The sequence below is a fragment of the Zingiber officinale genome, chromosome 7A, assembly GCF_018446385.1.
Source record: "Zingiber officinale cultivar Zhangliang chromosome 7A, Zo_v1.1, whole genome shotgun sequence".
In the NCBI taxonomy this organism is placed as follows: domain Eukaryota; kingdom Viridiplantae; phylum Streptophyta; class Magnoliopsida; order Zingiberales; family Zingiberaceae; genus Zingiber; species Zingiber officinale.
Genome location: NC_055998.1, coordinates 137,688,333 through 137,711,277, shown reverse-complemented (window position 1 = coordinate 137,711,277; position 22,945 = coordinate 137,688,333). Strand labels below are relative to the sequence as shown.

At 37.8% G+C, this 22,945-nt stretch overlaps 3 protein-coding genes across 4 annotated transcripts; 1 reads left to right on the top strand and 2 right to left on the bottom strand.

Moving 5' to 3' along the window:
- Positions 1–544: 544 nt before the first annotated feature.
- Positions 545–2,166, top strand: LOC122000545 (protein SENSITIVE TO PROTON RHIZOTOXICITY 2-like). The gene has a single exon (XM_042554918.1). The coding sequence runs from the start codon at positions 680–682 to the stop codon at positions 1,709–1,711; it is 1,032 nt and encodes a 343-aa protein (XP_042410852.1). The 5' UTR covers positions 545–679; the 3' UTR covers positions 1,712–2,166.
- An 11,144-nt stretch (positions 2,167–13,310) lies between these two features.
- On the bottom strand, positions 13,311–19,863 carry LOC122002781 (ubiquitin carboxyl-terminal hydrolase 2-like). 2 transcript variants are annotated; one of them, XM_042558097.1, is made up of 7 exons: positions 19,733–19,863; positions 19,549–19,658; positions 18,385–18,434; positions 16,051–16,097; positions 14,520–14,566; positions 14,331–14,433; positions 13,311–14,257 (listed from the first exon to the last, which is right to left on the bottom strand). In XM_042558097.1, the coding sequence occupies exons 3-7, from the start codon at positions 18,413–18,415 to the stop codon at positions 13,484–13,486; spliced, it is 1,002 nt and encodes a 333-aa protein (XP_042414031.1). In that variant the 5' UTR covers positions 18,416–18,434; positions 19,549–19,658; positions 19,733–19,863; the 3' UTR covers positions 13,311–13,483. The 2 variants fall into 2 exon arrangements, with proteins under 2 accessions (XP_042414031.1, XP_042414030.1); XM_042558096.1 differs by lacking the exon at positions 19,549–19,658 and having other exon boundaries at positions 19,733–19,843.
- A 2,209-nt stretch (positions 19,864–22,072) lies between these two features.
- Positions 22,073–22,457, bottom strand: LOC121999758. Its single transcript, XM_042554398.1, has 2 exons — positions 22,446–22,457; positions 22,073–22,402 (listed from the first exon to the last, which is right to left on the bottom strand). Exons 1-2 carry the CDS (start codon positions 22,455–22,457, stop codon positions 22,073–22,075), a joined length of 342 nt encoding a protein of 113 aa, XP_042410332.1.
- Positions 22,458–22,945: the final 488 nt, after the last annotated feature.

The following is a 22,945-nucleotide window of genomic DNA, read 5'->3' as shown; positions in this document are numbered from 1 at the left end:
GAAAATCTTGTTCCATCGGAAATCTTAAATATACCGATGGAAAAATATTTTCTTCGGAAATCACCGACGGAGAAAACTTTTCGTCAGTAATAATACTTTTTCTTGTGATGTATATTGGGAGCCTGACTCATAAGAAGTGAAAGGACTGAGCCCTGGAAATTCCACTGACGAAGAAGTCGAATGGGATTAAGTTGGGAGTTCCACTGGGGTAAAATTGACCGGAAGTACAGAAGTGAACTACTTGAACTCGTAGTCCTTGACCTCGACCATCATCTCCTTTAGCTTCTAATTTTTTACCATCTCCTCCTAAGTTTTGAATGCCACGTTATCATAACTATCATCTCTGCCATAATACTAGGATCATTTATTATTTCCCGTATCAGTGAGAAAAAAAAGCAACTAGTTGAAGGTGATAAATAGATATTATGAGGAGAGATGAAGATGTGAATATATTATAGTAGATTAAGTGGAGTCTCCATTTGGGATTGGTTTCACTTGAGGGAGGTTCAAGTAGGGATGTTCTCAAGTGCTTCTCAAGTTGACTTCATCACTTAATTAATCAACATTTTTTCTTATTCATTTCTTTAATCCAAATCCCTCTTCTCTCCCCTCTCATCTCCATCCTCAGAACCACCAAAATCTCTCGATCTTGATCAACAGTCACCTCGACCTCGGCGTCATGGTGGCTTTTTACCGGCAGGATGACCCCCTGTATGGGCTCATGCACATGTTCGAAGGCGTGGAGGACTTGTTCTTTCATCCCTCAGTTGTCGGCTCCGGCGGCGGCGCCGCCTTGCCGACGGAATCCGGTGGCAACGCGCAGGCGCAGCTTCTGTACAACACCGCGGTGCTCAAGGAGAAGGTCAAGCAAGTGCAGTCCCTCGTCAGCCTCGTCGTCGAGCCGGAGAACCTTCACGACGGAGCCACCGCCTGCGGGGGCCTCGCCATGGTGGCCTCCGACGCGCGCGACCTGGTTCAAGAAATCGTCGACGCCGCCTCCTCCATCCTGCACGCGTTTCAGCACTTGGAGGCTGCCTTGCCGCCGGAGCCCTCCAAGAACGAGGTGGTATCGTCGCCGCCGGCGATGGCTGGGGCTGCGGCCGCCGCTGCCCCTGAGAACTATACTTGCTCTAATGCGACTCTGGAAACTCTAATCTTCGAGTCCATGGAAGACGGCGGCGAGGAGAAGGCGGCGTGGGAGATAGTGGAGGTGGAGGCGGCGGACTTGCTGGCCAAGTACACGCACTACTGCCACATCTGCGGGAAGGGGTTCAAGCGCGAGGCGAACCTGAGGATGCACATGAGGGCGCACGGCGACGAGTACAAGAGCCACGCGGCGCTGTCCAACCCGGCCAAGGAGCCACCGCCGTCTCCGGCCGCGGCGGCTGGAGCAGGACAGATGATAAAGTACTCTTGCCCGCAGGAAGGTTGCCGGTGGAACCGGAAGCACGCCAAGTTCCAGCCGCTGAAGTCGATGATCTGCGTGAAGAACCACTACAAGCGGAGCCACTGCCCGAAGATGTACGTCTGCAACCGGTGCAACTGCAAGCAGTTCGCCGTGCTGTCGGACCTGCGCACGCACGAGAAGCACTGCGGCGACCTCAAGTGGATGTGCTCCTGCGGCACCAGCTTCTCCCGCAAGGACAAGCTCATGGGCCACGTCGCCCTCTTCGCCGGCCACACCCCCGCCGGCAACTGCTTCACCAAGTGATCACTTCTGCAATCTCCGGTCGACCAGTGGAAAAGCATGCACAAGTAATAATTAGGGTTTCTCTGTATTTCTATTTCTGAACAGTTCAAGTTGATGGTGTTTTGATTAATTAACCCTGCAAAAAGAATAAAGGAATTATAAGCACTCTCTAAGCCGCTCATAAAATGCGGATCAGAAGATGGGTCATAATGATGGAGAGCGATGACTCCACATGTAAAATAAGTAGGAGTCATCACTCTTCACCAATAATGGACAGTGGCCCATCCTCTGATTCACATTTTGCGGATTAGAGGATCCGTACTCATCTTTAAGAACCCTTTCCCCTTCTTTCAACTAACACATTTTGTATACATCTTTCTTAATATGAGTGGAGTGTGGTTAAATTAAATTTAAGCTGATGTAAAAATAATAATTATAAATTAAATCGAGACGATTGAATGAAGTAAAGACATCATGTAGTTTGTCCTAAACCACCAACTTTAAGCCCAAGGGAGATTCTTGTTTGGAGAATAGTCTATTCTTGTGTATATCTTATCTGAGTTTTACAATTATAGAAATTGGTTTCATAATCGGAATCGGACTCAATGGTGCTATTTTACAAATACTCTCTCATGGATTTATTGATGTTGTACGTTTTTTTACTTGAGGGGAACGACTTGTGATAGAATAAGTCTTGTTTATCTTGACGAAATGGGCACAGTTAGATAAAACTGATCTCAATCGTTCATTGATTTGGGAGGAGGATGCCTATAAATAGCTTTCTCCCTATCACTTGTAAATCATCCTAACAATAATAAATTTTCTTTGTTTATTAATCTCTCTTAGCTTTTTTTTTTTCCATTGTGACAATTTGGCTTATTAATATTGAATCAAAAATTAATTTATTTAATTAATGTATTGTTTTCCACTGTAAAGTTGCTACTATGGAACTCTTTTAAATTCATGACAAACTACCCTTTAAAATAAAGAGTTGTTTGTACTTTTAGTTCAATTTGTTTCCACTCTTATTGTATTTCTTGATAGAATATATAGTTTATGCACTTCATAAATAATTTTCAAACAAGAATATAGGTGTTTTTGTTTAGTTTAATTGGATTTTTCAAGTTTAACTAGATGTGTTTATTTAGTTGAAGAAAATACCATCATTTTAAAATAATTGTGACACTATAATATAGATGTCTTTGTTTAGTTGAAGTAGGTATATTTATTTAAATAAGACAACTATCTTTTTAATTAAGAAGGCGATTTGTTTTATAAATAATTTTCACTCTAGAATAGTTTTTCTTTTGTTTACTTGAAATAGGTATCTTCATTTTATTAATCTTAATTTAGATGCCTTCATTTAGTTCAAGAAAATAGTTTGTCACAAACATATAGGTGTTCTTCATTTAGTTGCATGAGGTTCTCTTGTTTATCTAAAGTAGAAGCCTTTATTTAGTTAAAGTAATATATCGATCTTTATTTTGTAAATAATTTTCACACAAAAATATAGGTGTCTTCCTTTAGTTAAAATATGTACCTTTCTTTCATAAACATTTATTAGGATCAATGTAAAATATAATGCTTCAGATTGTCACCCGTACAGGGGAGATGTTGTCGAAATTTTTTCGGACAGGGACTCCTCTGGGGCGTGACAATTTGGCACATCCTACTAAAGGGGTATAGATGAATAAGTAGAACCCTAAATACAAATTGTTAGTTGCACAAGAGTGTTTATATATGCGTGATTGTTGTGTCAAGTATAAAGAAGTAGCAATTGCGCGCGCGCGCGCGCACACACACACAAAAACAAATACAACACAATGAAAGACCCAATTCCTAACTAATTCACAGTCTATTAATGCATTTGGTGTGTCACCCTCAAATGTCTAGTGATAATTGTTTTTCACAAGAGGCAAATGAGCAAACCTCTTATAAAATATAAAAGTTATATGAGATGAGACTACCAAGGACTTGTGTTGAAGCCTTAAACTTTAATTCCAAGCCCTTTGATAGCTTTGAGCACTTTTTCCACAAGGGAAAGAAGAGTACCTTAGTGATTGATTTTTCTTTTAGTCAACTGCTTAAACCTCTAGTTGACTATAAGATATTTAGTCAATTGTTGCTCAAACAAGAAGTTTCTATTCATCAAAGTACCCTTGCAGTCAGTCATCTCTTGTTGATTAACACATTCTAGTACATTGAATTTCTTTCAATCGATCGAACCAAATTGGTAGTCCCTCCATTCAATTCAACTCGGTGTAAGTCTATGCAAAGTCTAAGGATCAAGCTAAGTCGCAAACTATGACTTGAGATTAGCAATCTCCTAGTTAAGGGCTTCAAACTAAGTCATTGGGTAGTCTACCCCTATAGAATTGAACACTTCATCTCTGGTGAGATTGCCCAATATCACAAACCCCCAAGGTTACATTCCACTTATATAATCTCAAATTCTATCATGACTCAACATCTTTGATTACATTTGATCCTTGATCTAGAGTCCACCTCGTCAAGCCTCCAGTCCATTGAATGCATGAAGTTCCTCAAGCTTTCTCAATGTCATACGATCCGATCAATTCGTTTGAGTCCACTTCGCTTTAGGCCACCCTACATCTAGCTTGTGTTAGGCCTCTAGTCAATCTGATGCACCAAGCTTCCCGAGCTTGTTTTATTCCTTGTGATTCTCGATGCCTTCCGAGTCCACCTTGTACAATGCCTTTGAGACATTAGCTAGGCATGCAATCTCTATTACTACATCGACAACCACTCGATGGCTTTGCCCTAAAATGTTTTCAATCTCCTCTAAAACTCCAACACTCATCCAGGCCTCCAATTCATTGAAAATGAATTAACTCAATCTCATAGAACTCCCAAGCTCCTTGTGCACTATTTCAAGTTCTTGACTTGATGACATATCAAAATAGCTCATGCTAGTAGAGTGACTGATTTCTGATCTAGCTTACGTTGCATAGTGTTGTATAAGATAATCTCGAAGATATTAGCAGGGTGGATAACTGAGGTAGCCAAGCACATTTTACATCAGTCACAAGCAGCTTTTGTACAGGGCAAATTGATCGCTGATAATATTTATTTAGCCCAAGAGCGTCTAAAAAAAAGGTCGATCCGCTACCTTAACAGTCCCCTAGTGTCAACCCAGGGAGATAAATATAGATACGCAGATCATAGGCACATGGTGGGATAAACCCCGATCGTCAGTTCCTGAGAATTAACCCTTGATCATTACACCAGAGATGTCATGCGCCCACCATCTACGTTACGCCCTAGGACCCAAGAGCTCCTCAAAAACTATGCAATAAAGTGGATTTCTCTATGATTCATCCTAAAATTAAGTTGATCTTCAGAAGACTTTCAACTCAATGCACTAGGATTTTTTTTTTTTTTTGCTAGAGGTGCTACTTGAGCTCTAGTTCCCTGTCAATTAATGGTGGTATGCTTGACAATTTCACAGGGGCTCAGGGACTATGACAGGGAGATCCATTATCGCCTTACCTATTCGGGATCTGCATAGAGGTCTTTGAGAGGCAGCTAAAAAAGAGCACAACTAGGCTGAATTTCAATTTTCATCCAAAATGTGCACATCTCAAATTGGCACACTTGGCTTATGTAGATGATTTATTGCTCTTTAGTAGGGAAGATACAACATCTATTGGCGTACTGATTTCCTATCTAATAGAGTTCGAAAAGGCAACTGGTCTTCATGTTAACCTGATGAAATTCAATATATATATGGTTGGGGTTGATGATACAACGTGTAGTAGGCTTCTCTCTATCACTGACTTCCAAGAGGGTACTATGGAATCTATATAGTAGCAGCAAGACTCAGGATCTCTAACTATAGTCCCCGAATGGACTCATTGATAATGAGAATAAACTTGTGACTGTAGAAAATCCTATCATATGTAGGCAAAATGCAACTCATCATATTTGTCTTTTAGGGAGTGGAGTGATTCTAGTTATCCATCCTACCTTTGCTACTAGAAATTATTGATCGCATTAGTAGAACCTTCATGTGGACATCCAAGCACCCACGAGTATCATGGGAAAATATGTATAGACCAAAGGATGAAAGAGGATTGAGATTTAGAGACTTGAGAGTCTGAAACCTAGCACTATTAGCTAAGGTATTATGGAAGATACAAGAGAAGCAGGACACTCTCTGAATTAAGTGGATCCACCATGCCTACTTGAGTAAAGCAAATATCTGGACCTGGTAAGCAAAACACTCAAACTCTCCTTTGATCAAGAAACTTTGCAAATATGAGATTCTTACTAGATGTTGGGTCCTGCTTCGCACTAGAAATCGACGGGACCATTGGTACAATTGACCCCTGGTGACTAGGTTAACCTAGCTTGAGTTAACTCAAGTTGGGATTTCAATTTTTGATCAATATGTTAATTGGTCGAGTGAGACATTAAGTAGGTCAAGGTTGATTGGATACTTGATAGTCGATCAATATGTTAAGTTAATTGATCAAAAAGTCAAATAGATCAAAGTTGATTGGATACTTGACAAGATATGAAAAGTTCAAATAGGTCACGGTCAACAAGACACTTGGCGGTTGGAAGTCCAATATGGAGTTGGTACGAGACAGAAAGTCTAAGTGGATCACAGTTGATTAGGCACTTGGTTATTGAAAATCCAACAGATAGTTGACAAAAGAAAAGCCCAAATGGATCACGGTTGGTCGGATACTTGGCGGTAGAAAGTCCAACAAGGAGTTGGCATGAAATATGAAGTCTCGATAGGTCAAGGTTGACCGGAAGCGAGGAAACGATTAAATCCCAATAGGTCAATGTTGATTGGATGCTAGGTAATGAGAAAGTCTTGGCAGGTCAAAGTTGGCTAGATGTTAGACAACGAGAAGTCTCGTCAAGTCAGGATTACCACATGTCGAGCAAAGGAAATCCTGATAGGTTGAGGTCAACTGGATATTGGACAAGACAAGAATTCAAATTTGATAAGGCTGAAACATGAGTATTAGTCAATTGATAGTGATGCGGAAACGACAAAGTAAACTTTCGAAGGTCATAACTTTTGACTAGGATATCAGAATGAGATGAATTTTAGTGTGAAACATAGTTCGTTTAGATATCTATATTTCTTACTAATATCAGTTGACTGATGGATTTGATCAGTAGACTGATGGCTTTAAGAACTGAACAGAAGTAGTTGATTCGATTGATCGACTCAACTGATGATATTAATCGACTGATGACTAATATCAGTCGACTGATGATTTCAGAAATGAAATAGAAGCAAATTGATTCGACCGTTCTACTCGGCTGATGACATTAATCAACTGATGGTTGATATTAGTCAATTGATGTCAATCAGAAATCGAACAAACGCAAACTGATTCGACCGTTTGACTCGACTGATGATATCAATCGACTAATGTTTAAATAATTGATAAAATCATACCAATTTCAAAAAGTTCAAAGGTTGTTCAATGGTCAGAGACCATATTAATCAACTGATGGGTAAGATCAGTCAACTAATTAGCGAAAATCAACCCGACCTAAAGGCTTTAAAAGAGAGGTTTCGAGGAGTTTTTCAAAGCCAGTTCTTGAGGGGTTTGGAGCAAGGTGTTGTTACATTTTCAGACCAACAAGAGGCAATTTCAAGAAATAAGAAAGCATCCAAAGCAAGATTCATATAAAGTTGTCAATACTCATTTATTTGCTTTCATTTTTTGTTTTCTTGTTGTGTTCTTGATAGAATATCTTGTAAGAGGCTTCTCAACCTTGGAAAGGTGTCCAAGAAGGAGTTGTTATAGTGGAGGAAGATCGCTAGGAGTAGGCCTTGGACTAGTCACCTTAAGAGGCTGCTATCAAGTAAAAGGTAGGAGTTGTTCATGTGGCGTCAGTTTTGATTCAAGTTTATGTTGCGCATTCAAACAATGAGCATAAATTCAAGACGATAAGCAATCAGAGCTATTCACCCCCTAGCTTGCACGAGTCATAATAGGGATGACATTGAGGACAAGTGATGCACCTTCTGCGGCTAGGTAGAGGAGACATAGGAGCACTTATTTTTTAGGTGCCCCTTATTGCGGAGCTATACAAGAGGATTAGAGAATGATTGCGCATGTGTCAGGAGATGTCCATCCATCGATGAATGTTCTGAGACTTCAGGTAGCACTATCGTGGGACTAGAGCCTTGATGAAAGCTAGACACTTAGCCATAACATCTATGATACATCATGGTGACTCACGAGGAATCGTAGTGTTTTTGAAGAGAAATAGTTGGATGTTGGAAGGATATTCAAGAGTGTGCAAGTACATGTATACTGACCTTTGAGCATCTACACTAATCTGATACCCTATCATACATAAGTATATCTTGAAGACGAACATCGTATATTTCGACACAAAATATTTATACATTTACTTATCCAAAAATATATATATATGTTAAGACCTTTTGAGATAAGGGGGAGAGTGAATAACTTTAATTGCTTCATCTCAATTACGGGTTTGTCGTTTGAATGCACAGTGGAATACTTGAATTAAACTTGATGTCAGATATACACCACATTGATTTTACTTGGTATCCGTCCCTTAAGGCGACTAATACAAGGCCTAATCCTAACAATTTACTACCACTAAATCTTCTCCTTCTCAGATACCTTACAGAGGTGGAGAAATCTCTTACAACTTGTTTTCACAACAATACAATAAGAAACAAGAACGCAAATACAAATGAAAGTGAAAATAACTTTACAATGAAAATCTTGCTTTGCTTGCTCTTTTGTTGCTTTAGATTGTCTCTTGGTGGTGGAAAATATGGTAGCACTTCATCCCTAAACCATCAAAAATCAGCACCGAAAATTTCCTTGAAACCTTTCTTTTATAACATTTAGGTCGAAGCTGTTTTCTGCCTAGCAGTCAACTGTTCTTATCGATCAATCGACTGTTGAATCTGACAACTTAAACTTATAAAATGACTCTTTTTGACCTGTTTAACCATCATCAGTCGATTGTTAAACCTTGCAGTTGACTAATCATGAACATCCAAATCCTGTAGTCGAATCAACATGCTTCTATTTGGTTCCTGATGTCATTGATATCATTTGACTGATACCCATAATCAACTGATTGATACCCGAGTTTTACAAACCCAAAAATCCAAATATAAACCTTCTTTCTATTTGCTACTGTAGCCATTAGTCAATTGTACTATAGCAACATTAAAACAAAATATTATCCACGACCACTGTAGTAACATTGTAGTAATACTGTAGCAACCATATCTTTTGAGGTTTTTGAATTTTTGTGTACATTAGTTGATCAATATATCCTATCAATCGACTAATATTCCTATTCAATTTTATCAAAGTCAAATTCTCATTTTGTCCGATATCTAGTTGACCTCTATCTACCAAGTTTTTTTTTTTTTGCCCGACATCCGATCAAGTTTGACTTGCTAAGACTTCTTGTTGCCTAGCCTCTGGTCAATTAGGTCACACCTTTACCTACCAGGATTTCATCATTGTTTGACATTCAGTCAATCTTAATCTATTGAGACTTCACGACTCATGTCAACTCATTAGACTTTTAACTGTCAAATGTTTGATCAACCGTGACTCACTTGGATTTTCCTCTTCCCAACTACATGTCAGACTTTCGATCACCAAGTGCTCGATCAACCGTAATTCACTTGGACTTTCTGTCTCGTACCAACTCCATGTTAGATTTTTGACCACCAAGCGGTTAGTCGACCGTGACCCACATAGACTTTTCATATTTTGATAAGTATTCGGTCAACCTTGACCTACTTGACTTTTTGCTCAACCAACTTAATATATTGATTATCAAGTATCCAATCAATCTTGATTTACTTGACATCTCATTCGACCAAATAATATATTGATCAAATATCAAAATCTTAACTTGAATCAATTTGAACTTAGCCAACCTGATCAACCTTAACCAGGGATTGATTGCACTCCAAATCTAACTTAAATATTTTACCAAACACATAAAAATTTTCATCAAACCCAACCACTTAGGAGCTTTATTTCTCCAACACCATCATCCACATCCAATTTCTTAGACCGTAAAGCTTCAACTTCCTCCATTACTGAATCCACCGTACGAAATAATGAGGGGAACATAATCTCTACCTTTTGTCCTACAACATCGATTTGTGAAGTAAAAAAACAAAGAAATACAACATATTCTTCGGATACAACTAGAGGACATTACAAAAGAAAATGTCCAAATGTGAAGAAATAAAAAAGAAGATAACAACCCTTAATCTACCTTCATCGAGCACATATGGTAACATTCAACCAAGAGGGAGAAAGTTTATGTCAAGAGATAGCCTCAAGAAGTAAATAAAATAAAATAATCTTAGTCAATCTTATTGATTATCTCTGGGGTGATTGATCCAGGTCCACGAAAATTTTTCACCGGTCATCAGAGTAAATCGGGAAGTGCATGCGACGACTAGCCCAGAAACCCAACATCCTTTAGTTATGCCCTCATTTGGAGGAAAAATTCCTGCAAATATAGCTGAAATTTGAACCGTGGGTACTTGGATGACAACCTGAATATCCTACCGTGAAACCATGACCCCGGAGACCTCAAAAAGCAAGTATCATAAGGTAAGAGACTCAATCAATCATCAAAAGCTTGATTTAATTTATAGTCCTTATATATAATTGAATGAACCTAGACAAAAGGTTAAGGCCCTAGAAAATAAATTAAGAACAATTAAAGCTAAGGTTTTTACCTTTCCATGAGTATTAGGTACAATAGATCTATGGTTAAGTTCAATATTAAATTTACAAAACAATATTAGAAATACTTGTGCAATGCTGTACTAATGAGTATTCAATGCACTCAAAACTATAAATAGAAAAATAATAACAAAATCATGTGTAAATTTACAAAAGAAAAACTAAAAAATAAATTAAAATCATAAAAAAGCTTAATCATATTTTTAAGAAACAATATAACATAAATAAAAAATGCTAATGAAAGAATTTTTACTAAAGGACTAGAAAATGAAAAAAAAAACCTTCCTTATAGGATCTTAAAAAAAAATAAAACTAAAAATCTTATCACTATGTGATAGGGACCCTACACAAAGCAAGTTACGAGCGTCACACAAAGAAGAACATTTTTATAGGTTGCTCATCCATCAATATTCCGTATGTTGATGAAGCTTTCTCATGAACTCTATGTACAAAATAATAATATAAAATAATTTTATCACTCTAAAATATAAAATTATCATTAAATATTTAAACTACCTAATTAAACTTAATCACAAGGTACAAAAAAAGCACTAGCATGTGTGTTTATTTGATTTATAATGGAAGTAAACTATGTGCCCTAAATGATGTCATAGCCATGCTAGCTAGCATGGTGATAGAAGAACTCTAAACATTTCAAAGAACAAAACATGATTGATCAATATGTTTTGATCAACGTCATGGTGAGGAGCACTTGGCCATTGTCCATGTCACCTTTTTTCCTAATTTATAGTGAATAATTTGATCCTTCTTCACAAGTGGCAGTATTTTATAGAGGGAAAAAACATTAACTTAGTGAGCAAGAGCTCTTCCAACTTAGATCATAATTAGTAGGTTAGGTGTTGGATTATGTTCACTGATTAGATTATGTTTCCTTAAACAAATGTGAAGATGCTTTTGATGAGTCATTTTCTAAGAGTTAATTAAATATTTAATTATATCTTAAATATAATATGATGGCAGATTTAAGTAATCTAAAATTTTATTCTAATAAATGTAATGTCTGTGGGCAGTTCCTAGGGGATCATGTATATATCTTTGCTCTATAGTACATTACACCAAAGCAAAAAAAATTATATATATAAATGACTCATTCATTTTATATTAAGTTGAGTAAATTATCCTTGACTTTATTCACAAAAATATGTTATTTCGGAGGTGACATCCATCGCACTATCACACTAAGAAAGTAATAGACGAACGAAGGACGACATTAGGGTGTGAAACATTGATGACTAAATTTTGGTGACTAGTGTGGTGTTTGTGACGATAGTGCCAAAGAGAAGGGGGAGAAGAGGATGCTAGATTTTGTATTATCTTAAAACTTTTGATTCTAATTTTTTAATATATTATTTTGATTTCATCAAAAATCTTTTATTTATAGCCTATAAAACTAATCACATATTTAATTAATTAGTTAGAAAATAATTGTCAACTAATTAATTTGGTTATATTTTGAAAAAAAAATCATTATATATTTTAAGAATATTTTATATCACTTGTTTTATTATTAGAAATAATATTGTTAAAATCTTTATTACAAGTTACACAATCACACAACTCTAAAGAGATTGATTAAAAAAAAACTCTATTAATAATGGTATATTATAAACATGTCTTATTATGTGTTTTTATAATTATATCTTATATTGTTTTCGGTTTATTTTTTTTATAATATTTTGGTGATATATAGAAACTCTAGATCAACTTCATACATGATTGCATTTGTTTTTTCAATCTTAAAAAATTATATGCTTTCAATTTGTCCAAAACTGTATTCCTGAATTTAGCTTTTCAGCATTCTTATTGCAGCATCTCTATTCCCCTCTCCCTCCATTAGTAGGTTATAAAGTTCAATCATCTGTTTCATTAATGATGAATCTCCTTTCTTAGATTGTCATTCTCCAAAGATGCTACATAATTTGATCATCTTATCTTAAACTGTGGCTAGTATAGAAAAGATAAATAATCAATGACATTCAATCCCTTGTAGCATTGATATGATAAATTCAATTTTTTTTTTTTAAATACCAAGTATTGATATCTTACAATCCGACTAATCCTGAGATAGACGGTCCAATCTCATATTCTGTTCACCAAATAAATCTAAAAAGCATGATGGCTCTTGACATGATGCCTCAATTTCATTAGTAGTTCAATCGTCATAGGTGTACTTTGTGTGAAAATTGAATCCTTATTACTTGAGAAATGCCCTCTTACCACCCGACCAAATCCCGGGATTTAATTGTTAGAGACACTCCTAAGTACTAAAACAATATAGGCCTTTGAGATATTTGTCATAACTCGGATGTCCTCCAACTCTAAGCTTATAAAACATATCGTATAAATAATTAACTGCATCAATTTATTGCCTTTAAAGTTTGAATTAAGATGCTCATAGACATACTATCTCATCTAAACATAAGTAATATATCATCCACAAAGCTCAAATGAGAATTTTCGATTTGTTTGCATTTTAGATAACAATTGAAATCCAACTCTTAAATTTTCAATTTCTTTAAACTAGAAAAGCATTCCAAATAGAGTATAAAAAGAAGCATACTAAATCACTTAGTCCTCTATAGAAATGTTTTCATATTTTATACTTGTAGTTCTTAGTACACTTTCTAATTTTCTTAAATGACTGGCTGATGAACTATATCGTGCTCCAACTTGGTAAAACGTGATACAAAATTTTCAACCGCAGCATTAGAAAACTCCAAACAGCATTAAATTAAAAGTTGAGCCAGAAAGATTCATGATTACAAAAAAAAACTATTAAATGAAGTTGCTTTCAATATGAACAGATTATGTAGCTCATGACTTTCAGATGGAAATTTTAGCAGAAGCTCAAACAAATTATATAAGCACAGTATTAGGACAATTACCATCATTAGGTTGCCTCAACTTCATAAAAATACCACTTGGAGAAATCAGAATTTGCACCCTCAACTAGTTAGAATACATATAATTTAGAGAACGCTCTAAAGCATTAGGATGACATTATCTATCATGGGCTCCTTGATCTCTGCTTGGCTTTCTCAATCAGAGGCTTCAGTTGTTTTTTCTCAGCCAGAATCTTGAGAAAGTTGAAGAGGAAGGGTATGTAGTTATGCTTCCTTCTAATATTCTCAGTTTTCCATTTCTTGAACTTTTCCTCCTCCATCAGTATTTTCTCGGTCACACTTTCGATACCAACAGTTACTTCAGCAAGTGATGTATTCAAAGCTTCAATTGTGGAGTTGTTTTTGTTACCAGAGCTTGCATGTTCGTTCAGTTGCAGCACAAGGTGCTCCCTCTTTTTCTGGAGTTCCTTGAGCTCCACTGTGTACATTTCCTTCCTGTTCTTTATTATGGCCATGAGGTTGAACCGGATTTCGCTCTGTGAATATTTTTCGATGCGTTCCTGTATTACTGGCTGCACCATACGTAGCCAATCCAAATCATTAGGGCCACCAGGACACTGGCCGAGGCTGATTGGACCCTCCTTCAATCCATCCAGTTCATAAAGAACTCCATCAACAGGCAAATAACTTATGAAATGGTAGACATCATCCTCCTTTCCCGCGACTTTCTGCTCTTCAGGTACGAACGGTTCAGGTCTAGCAAAGCTGTTATGAGCTGTTCTGATAGCTTCGCTATTGTTGATTGCCAATCCTTTAAGTTCAGGAGGGAAATTTTTTGTGAATTCTTTCAGCATGGACAATTCTGGGCCAATGTCAATATCTGGACAGTTCATCAATATCGAAAGAATGGCTTGGGTTGCGCAAGCATTGTTAATGACCTGAAGGCGACCAATTAGTTTATCGTTAACACACAAAAAACAGAATCAGCAGAGAATTCCTTACTCATCTAACCTGACTAGCGAAGAAAAGGTTTGGATTTGGTTCTTTAATCACAGGGCGGTCATCCTTTTCCCATGCACGCCATTTGAATAGAAATATCAACCCATATACCGGCCTGTGAAAAGTGAAATCAGCCATGAGAATCAGTGATGTGAGTGCAAAATATGCAAAATCAATATATAAGAAAATGTTCAGGTCTACCGGAGGTTGTCAAGAGAATCAATATCAAGCGAGTACAATTCTTCCACCTATTAAAATTTAAAGCATTTGCATTAATACTGATGAATAGAAATGACAATTTATATCAGCAAAAAAATTATCAGTGCTCCAAAAAAAAATGAAGATTAAATAAATCAATGTCTCATGACTCACCGGAAATATATAAAAATATAATTCACAACCAATTTATTCACCCTTGAAAATTTTAAATCATAACTAGCATTTTAGTATTTGTATCTCCACAAGTGATTCTAACCAAGCAAGAAGACTCCGAAGTGGAAGTTCTGTTTGCAGATTGCAAACCAGCTTAAGAGAGAACCTGTGAAATAATGAATCTTAAATTCCAAAAAGCTTTGGGTGTAGAAAAAGGAAAAGATTATGCAGAAAGCAGTGGCTTGCTATATTGAGGTCTGCATTAGTTCAAAAAAGAATGTATTGCGACGGTAAATTTGATATATATGTGCATGAACCCCACTCTGTAGAACCATGGAATGGCCACCTTGCCCCCAGGGGATGGCACAGTTGGTTCATGCAAGGGTGTTGATGCCAATAGACCTGGGGTCGATTCCCAACGGGTGCGGAATACCCCACTGGTTGTCTCAACTCCTTGCATGCGCTGTTGTTGCTGGGCGAAGCCCCTCGTGATTTACCTCTCTTCCGGACAGTGGAGGGCCACCCTAGAGGGGCCACCGAGATGACGGTTTCACCTTTGCTACCAATGAAATGAGCACCTCAAATAGCGATTTATGCTAGTTAGGTATGTGACTCTAAGTTCATCAACATTCTAAACTCAAAAAGAATAGCAGTTGGGGCACTCCTACTCAATGTGTAGTATATAATTTTTTTAAAAAAAATCAACAAACAGAAATCAAACACCACTTTCTATAACAAGAATAAATGTATGTTGCGGTGTACAACTTCAAGCTTCACCTCTCCATGAAGTTCATATTGAGATTGATATTTTGGAACAATTATAATGTTACCAAACAAGGAAGAAGAAAATATTTCTTAAACTAGTTTGCATTCTTAAAAAAATTGCTATTTCAAACATACATGTTATAAACTCACAAGAGCATCAATTGACTCTAATAAGAAGGCTATACGCAAAGGTATTTTAACCCATAGCACTCCCTAATATGAGTGGCAAAGTAATATATCTACCCCTTTTTCTTAAATTTCATCATGCAATACCTCCCTGGAACAGAAAACAGAATACTCTAGAATTGGGTTTGGAACCTGGGTGTGACAAACAAATCTCAACTGCCACACACAAACATACACAACGCCAAATATTACAAGTGAGAACTGAAGATCTCAGCATCCTAGTGCTGCTTCATGTTACACACACGTACCAAAAAAAAAGCTCCAAATGAATAGATTCATGAAGAGTTATTCAGAGTCATCACCATTTAAACTGGATTAAACACTGACACAACTGCATAAATTTATGTGCTTCACCAGAAATAAAAGCAATGGTGAATTGTAAAAAATAATAGGATCCAAACAAACTTACTTGAACTCCCTTTACTTGCATCTGTTGTATGAGTTCAGTAAAAACACCTGGATTAACCAGGAAATTAGACAAATAAGAATGCAATATTTGTCATAAACAAACTCAAAAATATGTTGCAGCAACTTAATCATTATGCAAAAAAATATATATATTATCTCCTTTTCAAACTCAAAGTAAGCGCAGAAACTGATTTGTAAACTACTAAATGAAGGAGTGGCAATTGATATACATTTAAGTTGTTAAATGGGCTGGTATTCACATGCATGCTATAATTCAAATCACACAAGCATGCAACTTAGGTAATTAATGGGTAAATTGTATGTCATATTTGGTAATAAGTCCTTAAACATGAATGTGCATTTTCTATGACCACTAAAGTTGCCTGAAAGAAAAGGCTATTGGTGAATCCATGTAATAGACAACCACAATAATTAGTTCACTCTGATTTCCAAGGAAGTTCAGAACATTTCTAGATATTATTAGGTACCCTCACAAAGTTGTCAAATTGAGGACTGTATCATGAATGAATCATTTTGGTAAATTATCATATAGCAAATCAAATTGAACCATGAAATGTAAGGATCAGATATAATATTATAAGAGATGCCAAAATAATTCTAGCTTTATTCAGAATAATAGTGGTATCAAAAAGTATGTAAAACAATATGATATTCCATTATTATATTAAAATGAGAATTCTTAAAATATGTATAAATACTAAGAGGTCCCTTACCTTAATGACAATATGCAAATTGATATTTATTTTACTTGATTAAGGATTGAAGTGAATGAGAAGCAAAAAAATTCCTCATCAAATGCAAGAAATCATATGTTAACTCAAATGGAAGACGCTTAGACATGGCATCACTTCTATGCCACTAATCATGCTGTCCTTATTGTCATTTTATGTATCAATGTGATCAGATTTATTTTTCTTAATTAATGTTAGGTGTCAAATTCACATTCCATATATTCAACTCTCTCATTCCCTTGATAAGATTTTTCTCATCTATGACATTGTTAATGTCGAGATTTCACCAAATTCAACCTTTATACTTCTATCATATAAATATACAACTTATCATTTCTTTTATTCTATTATAATATATTCAGTTTCATTTATCATATATGAGCTTTAATTTAATTTCTTAATGGGTTAGATTTAGTTTTACTTGGTTAAATTTAATTTTAAATTAGTTTTCTATCTTACGTTTAGAACCATATAAAATAATATTTATATCAAATCATATTGAGTCAAAATGAATTGTCATGGTTTTATCATTTCTGATTAATATGTAGAAAAAAGACAGTCTAATGCACGAAGCTCCTGCTAGTGCGGGCTCTAGGAAAGGGTCTATTGTACACAGTCTTACGCAAGAGGTTGTTTCCAAGATTCGAACCCGTCTAAGTCACATGGCAGCAACTTTACCGTTGCGCAAAGGCTCCCCTTCATATGTAAAACCATATTATTTTATATGTGAATCATATCGCATGATACAAATCGTACATTGTATGGTCTCTAAGGACAGGCCAAGTCAACTTAAATAAGTATAAGTCCTAAGTATTTGGATAGACTGCATGGCCCTTACCCATCCAGTGGACTCTACACAAGGCAAAAACGGGTAGCATAGGATAATTACATGTTGCAACATAGAATTTCTGTTTCATAATATAAATAAAAGGCTAGCAAATCTACGCATACAAATAATCCAGGCATAATAAAGAATACAATCACCTCAAATACAATAAAGAAATTGGAAACTTTTTGATCATGAAATTTGTTCATCAACTGATTTGCATCAAATAGCATCAATTAAGTTAACCTTGAAGCTTTTTAACAAGAAAATGTAAAAAGAAATCTTTCGAATAACCAGTTTATTCAATTACTTGAAAATATCTGAAGACCAAGAAATAATATTGTGTCCTCAAACAATATCTATGTCTACAATGTTAAATGGAGACTAGTTACTAGAAATATAGTAAAAATAAGTCAGAAAATTCAAGTGTTAGAGCTATAACGGCCCTACTCTAGGAACTCATGTCTCTTCTATGTGCAACCAAGCATGAGTAAGTTAATGTTCTTTACAAGTTACTTACCTCTGCATGCACACCTGCTTAAAACAAATTATGACTACATGAAGTTTAGGATAGATTAGGGAAAGGGGGGGACCTTAGAACATCTCAGGTGCTAAAACACACTACCTCCTACTAAATAATCCAATGATCTCAGATAGCCAAAAAAATAGCATTCATGCAATGGCTTGTCCACATAAACTGCTCGGGAAAAAAAATAGCGAGGAACAAAAACTAGGTCACTAATTGCCGACAACTTACCAGGGTCGGACTCAATGGTGCACCAAGACATCTTGAGAAATCTTTTCTTCCTGCAAAATTGTAACTCTTAAGTTGCATTATAGCCATTGCATAAAAAAAACGAACTTGTAAGAAAATATAAAAACCCCAAGACATTATTACTGAATTAACAAGATTAAAAAGGAAACGCACGGCGCTGGAGAAAAATATGGGTGTCTAACAGCAGGAGGTTGAAGAGGACGACGATCGGAGATAAGAAAGGCAAGAGAGAGCAGTGGTAGTACCTGTGGGAAAAGAGTTGTACGGGGATGAGCTTCGGCCGTCCTCGGATACGATGGAAGGCGGTCGTCAACGGTAGGCAGTGGTGGCGATTAGGACGGTGCGACGGCGGTGGCGATTAGGGCTGAAGACCCATGAAGAAGAGAGTGTAGCGAATTGCGTCGTACATATAGAAATAACATTAAAAAAGTTTTTTTTTAATTACAGATATTAGATAGAAATTTAATGAAGTACTAGTCCATGTTTAAGAGTGTCCTAGCCTCCAAGGCCCGGATGTAGAAGTATGCTAGCCCATGGAGTAATGCAACGCAAGGACGTTTGACATTCTTGATCATATCTTAGGATTAATACTCTTACACATGGACTAATACTTCATTAAATTTCTATCTAATATTTGTAATTAAAAAAAAATCTTTTTTTAATGTTATTTCTATATGTACGACACAATTCGCTGCACTCTCTTCTTCCTGGGTCTTCAACCCTAATCGCCACCGTCGTTGCACCATCCTAATCGCCACCACTGCCTACCGTTGACGACCGCCTTCCATCGTATCCGAGGACGGCCGAAACTCATCCCCGTACATCCCTTTTCCCGCAGGTACTACCACTTTCTCTCTTGCCTTTCTTATCTCCTTCCTGTCTCCGATTGTCATCCTCTTCAACCTCCTGCTGTTAGCGCTGTGCGTTTCCTTTTTAATCTTGTTAATTCAGTAATAATGTCTTTCGACGTATTGAGTGTATCCGTATTTATTGAAGCTTTCATTTTCGTGCTTATCTTAATTATTGGTTCAGTTTATGCATGGCGAAAAGGAGCATTGGAATGGTCTTAACTAAATATTCATACAATCAAAATAAAAAAGAAGGAAAAGATTACATTGAGACAGTTATGAATTTGATTGAGTTTACCTTACTTGACAAAATAACTGCCGGAACGGGCGTGGAACAGCCGGAACGGGCGTTCCGGCACGGGAACGCCTCACTCCGTTCCAAAGTTCCGGTAAATAACGTGGCTTGCTCTGAAACGCCGTTCTCGGACGTTATAACAGTAAAAGAACGGATCGGAACGCCGGAACGGATCGGAAATGATTACCTCCTGATGAATCGGAAAACGACGTCGGAGGCGCTCCGGCGTGGCCTGATCGGGAAGCTTGCGCGCTGTCGAAGAAGGCGGCGGCGGCGGCAATTTAGGGTTGCTACGCTTGAGAAGTGAGACATGAGAGAGGAGACGGAGAATTTAATAAATAAAATTTATTTTCTAAAAATATAATCATTTTAATATATAATATAATAAAAAATCATTTTAATTTTTTTAAAAATCTAAAAAAAATCTATAAATCATATAAACTTATTTTCTTATTAACTATTATTTATATTATTATTATTTTTCTAAGTAAATTTAATTACATTAAATTTTAATAAATTTTAATTATTATCATTATATATATATATACTATTATTTATATTATTATTATTTTTCTAAGTAAATTTAATTAGATTAAATTTTAATAAATTATAATTATTATCATATTATATATATATATAATTTATTATTTATTTTTATTATTATTGTTTAGTATTTTAGACACAACTTTAAATTATTAGTATATCATTAAATATTTAGTACCAGAAATTACTAATAAATTAAACATAAATTAAAATTTTTTATTAAGTGATATATATATCCGGACCGCGTTTCATCAAACGCATGGTTCGTTGAAACGGTTGGAACGGACGTTCCAGCACGGGAATACCTTATGTCGTGCCAAAGTTTCAATGAATAACGTTCCGACTTCTCAACGTCTATAGTCTTGACGGTGTTGCTGCTATTCGAATTGGAAGATGAAGGACGACGTCGGAGGCGCTCTTCGGCGTGGCCAGATCAAGTAGCTCATCGGCACGGGCACGACGGTGATGAGAAACACGAGCGCCGCGAGAAGACGAGTGCAGAATGGCAAGCGGTAGTGGAATTAGGGTAAGAACGAGTTTTAAATAAAAACTTTTATTTTAATTAATAAATATATTTTATACTTTTTAAACCCGACCGATTATTTTATTAAAATATAATAAAAAGTAATATATATATATATATATGTGTGTGTGATTCTGTTTGAGAAGACCAGTCGACGAATGTTAGGGACGTGGCGCTCCCGTTGACTCCGCGTAGACCTCCGAATGGCGTGACCCTCCGACGAGCGCCTGCAAACACAAGCCGAGCCAAAAAAAGGGGTTCCCAGCGACGACCCTCCGACGCTCAAGTAAGATCACCGGAAGCGAAGAAATGAAGAGCAAGTGGAGCAACTGTAGCTACAGTAGAAGACTTCGCATACCTCTGTCGAAGTCTGGGGTCCTTATATAGGGCACCTGGGAGGCGTGTGCACGCTTCTCAAGGTGTACACGTTTCTCAAAGTATACCTGGAAAGGATGTGTCAGAAAAGTGTGCTTGACACCATTCCTTAACATCCCGAGCATATCTCTGACGTGACAATGGAAGATTTCGTTGTACGATTCTCTGTCTGATTTGGTCGCCGACCATGCTGCCTGCCAGCAGCGCTTGTCTTGAGGAAGATATTGTCAACTGCTCCTTTTGTTTGTTATTGGGCCGAGCGGGAGGTCCGCTCGGCCAAGATGTTCGAACGCTACCAAGGCTGAGCCGAACTGGAGCTCCGCCCGGCGTGTAGTCCACTTCCATGGCTCCATTCTGCTACGTAGGGGTTGTCCGACCCTAATCTGACAATATGCTTTGAGCCTATGAGCGTCGGAAGTTCGACCCTTGGTCGAGCTATTATAAAGCTGGCTTGAGCACCACCCTGGTCGATCGGCCAGGTAAGTCACCCCGCTCGACGGGCCTGGAAGGCGTTAACAACCTTGACTTTGACTTTCACGGTGTACTTGACCCCCGCTCGACGGGCCCCTCTTCAACCCCCGCTCGACGGGCCGTTCGACCGTTGGTGGAGACATGAGTTTAACATCACCGCTCGACAATTTAACGAAGTCAGGGGTTTAAGGTCGCCGCTCGACCGTTGGTGGAGACATGGGTTTAACGTCGCCACTCGACGATTTGGTGGTGAACTCGCGTTTAACGTCATCACTCAACGATTTGGCTTGCCATTCGACACGAATCTTTTGACATCTCTTTGTTTTTATTTCAGTCCTGCATTCAAAGGGCACAGGGATATAAAGATACATTGACTACATCGGCACACCTTTCATCCGGCTCGATAGGCTGGAGATTGTTTGCGCTCCATGGACACTCTAGTTGTCGCTTGTCCTCATCCTCTAAGTAGTAGGCACCCGATCGGAGCTTCTCCATGACCTTAAAGGGTCCAGTCCACGGGGCTTCCAGCTTGGTGAAGTCGCCGACCGACTTCACTTTCTTCTATACCAGGTCACCGACCTAGAACGACCTTGGGATCACTCTTCGATTGTAGCTCTACTTCATCCTCTGTCGATATGCTATCAACTGCACTACAGCTCTAGCTAGTGCCTCGTCCACCAAGTCCAGCTCCAAAAGCCTCCGCTCGGCGTTTTCCTCGCTGTAGTGTTGTATCTGATCAGATTCTATTCCGACTTTGACGGGGACGATGGCTTCTCCACCATACACAAGGTGGAAAGGAGTTACTCCGGTCCCTTCCTTGGGAGTCGTGCGGATCACCCATAGCATGTTGAGGAGTTCATCTATCCAGCTTCCTCCGATGTGGTCGAGCCTAGCGTGCAAGACTTGAAGAATCTCACGGTTGGTGACCTCTGCTTGCCCATTACTCTAAGGGTAGGCCACTGAAGTAAAGGCTTGCTGAATGTCGTACTCTTCGCACCATTCCTTAAGCTTCTACTCGGTGAACTGCCTTTCGTTGTCTGAGACGAGCTGGCATGGGATGTCGAACCGACAGATGATGTGCTGCCAGATGAACTTCATGATCATCTGTTCAGTTATTTTTGCCAGCGGCTCGGCTTTGACCCATTTAGAGAAGTAATTTACTACGACGGGCAAGAACTTCCGCTGACCTGTCGCCATGGGGAATGCCCCCACAATGTTCATGCCCCACTGGTCGAACGGACAGGAGACCGTGGATGCATTCATCTCCTTGGTCGGTTGATGCGAGAGGTTATGATATTTCTGACAAGACAGACAGGTAGCCACCGTCAGAGCTACGTCCTCCTGTAGGGTTGGCCAAAAGTATCCGGCTAGTAAGATCTTTCTCGCCAATGAGCGGCCGCTCGGATGCCCTCCGCAGGATCCTTGATGTACCTCCCGTAGTATGTAGTCAGCGTCCTCTGATCTGACACATTTAAGTAGGGGTCTAGA

Excerpts from the sequence above, each read along its gene's own strand:
- LOC122000545 (XM_042554918.1), top strand. The coding sequence starts at position 680 with ATGGTGGCTTTTTACCGGCAGGATGACCCCCTGTATGGGCTCATGCAC.
- LOC122002781 (XM_042558097.1), bottom strand. The coding sequence starts at position 18,415 with ATGTCTTGGTGCACCATTGAGTCCGACCCTG. Across the intron at positions 16,098-18,384 it reads CACCATTGAGTCCGACCCTG|GTGTTTTTACTGAACTCATA; the intron begins GTAAGTTGTCGG and ends TGGTTAATCCAG. Across the intron at positions 14,567-16,050 it reads TGCAAGTAAAGGGAGTTCAA|GTGGAAGAATTGTACTCGCT; the intron begins GTAAGTTTGTTT and ends AAATTTTAATAG.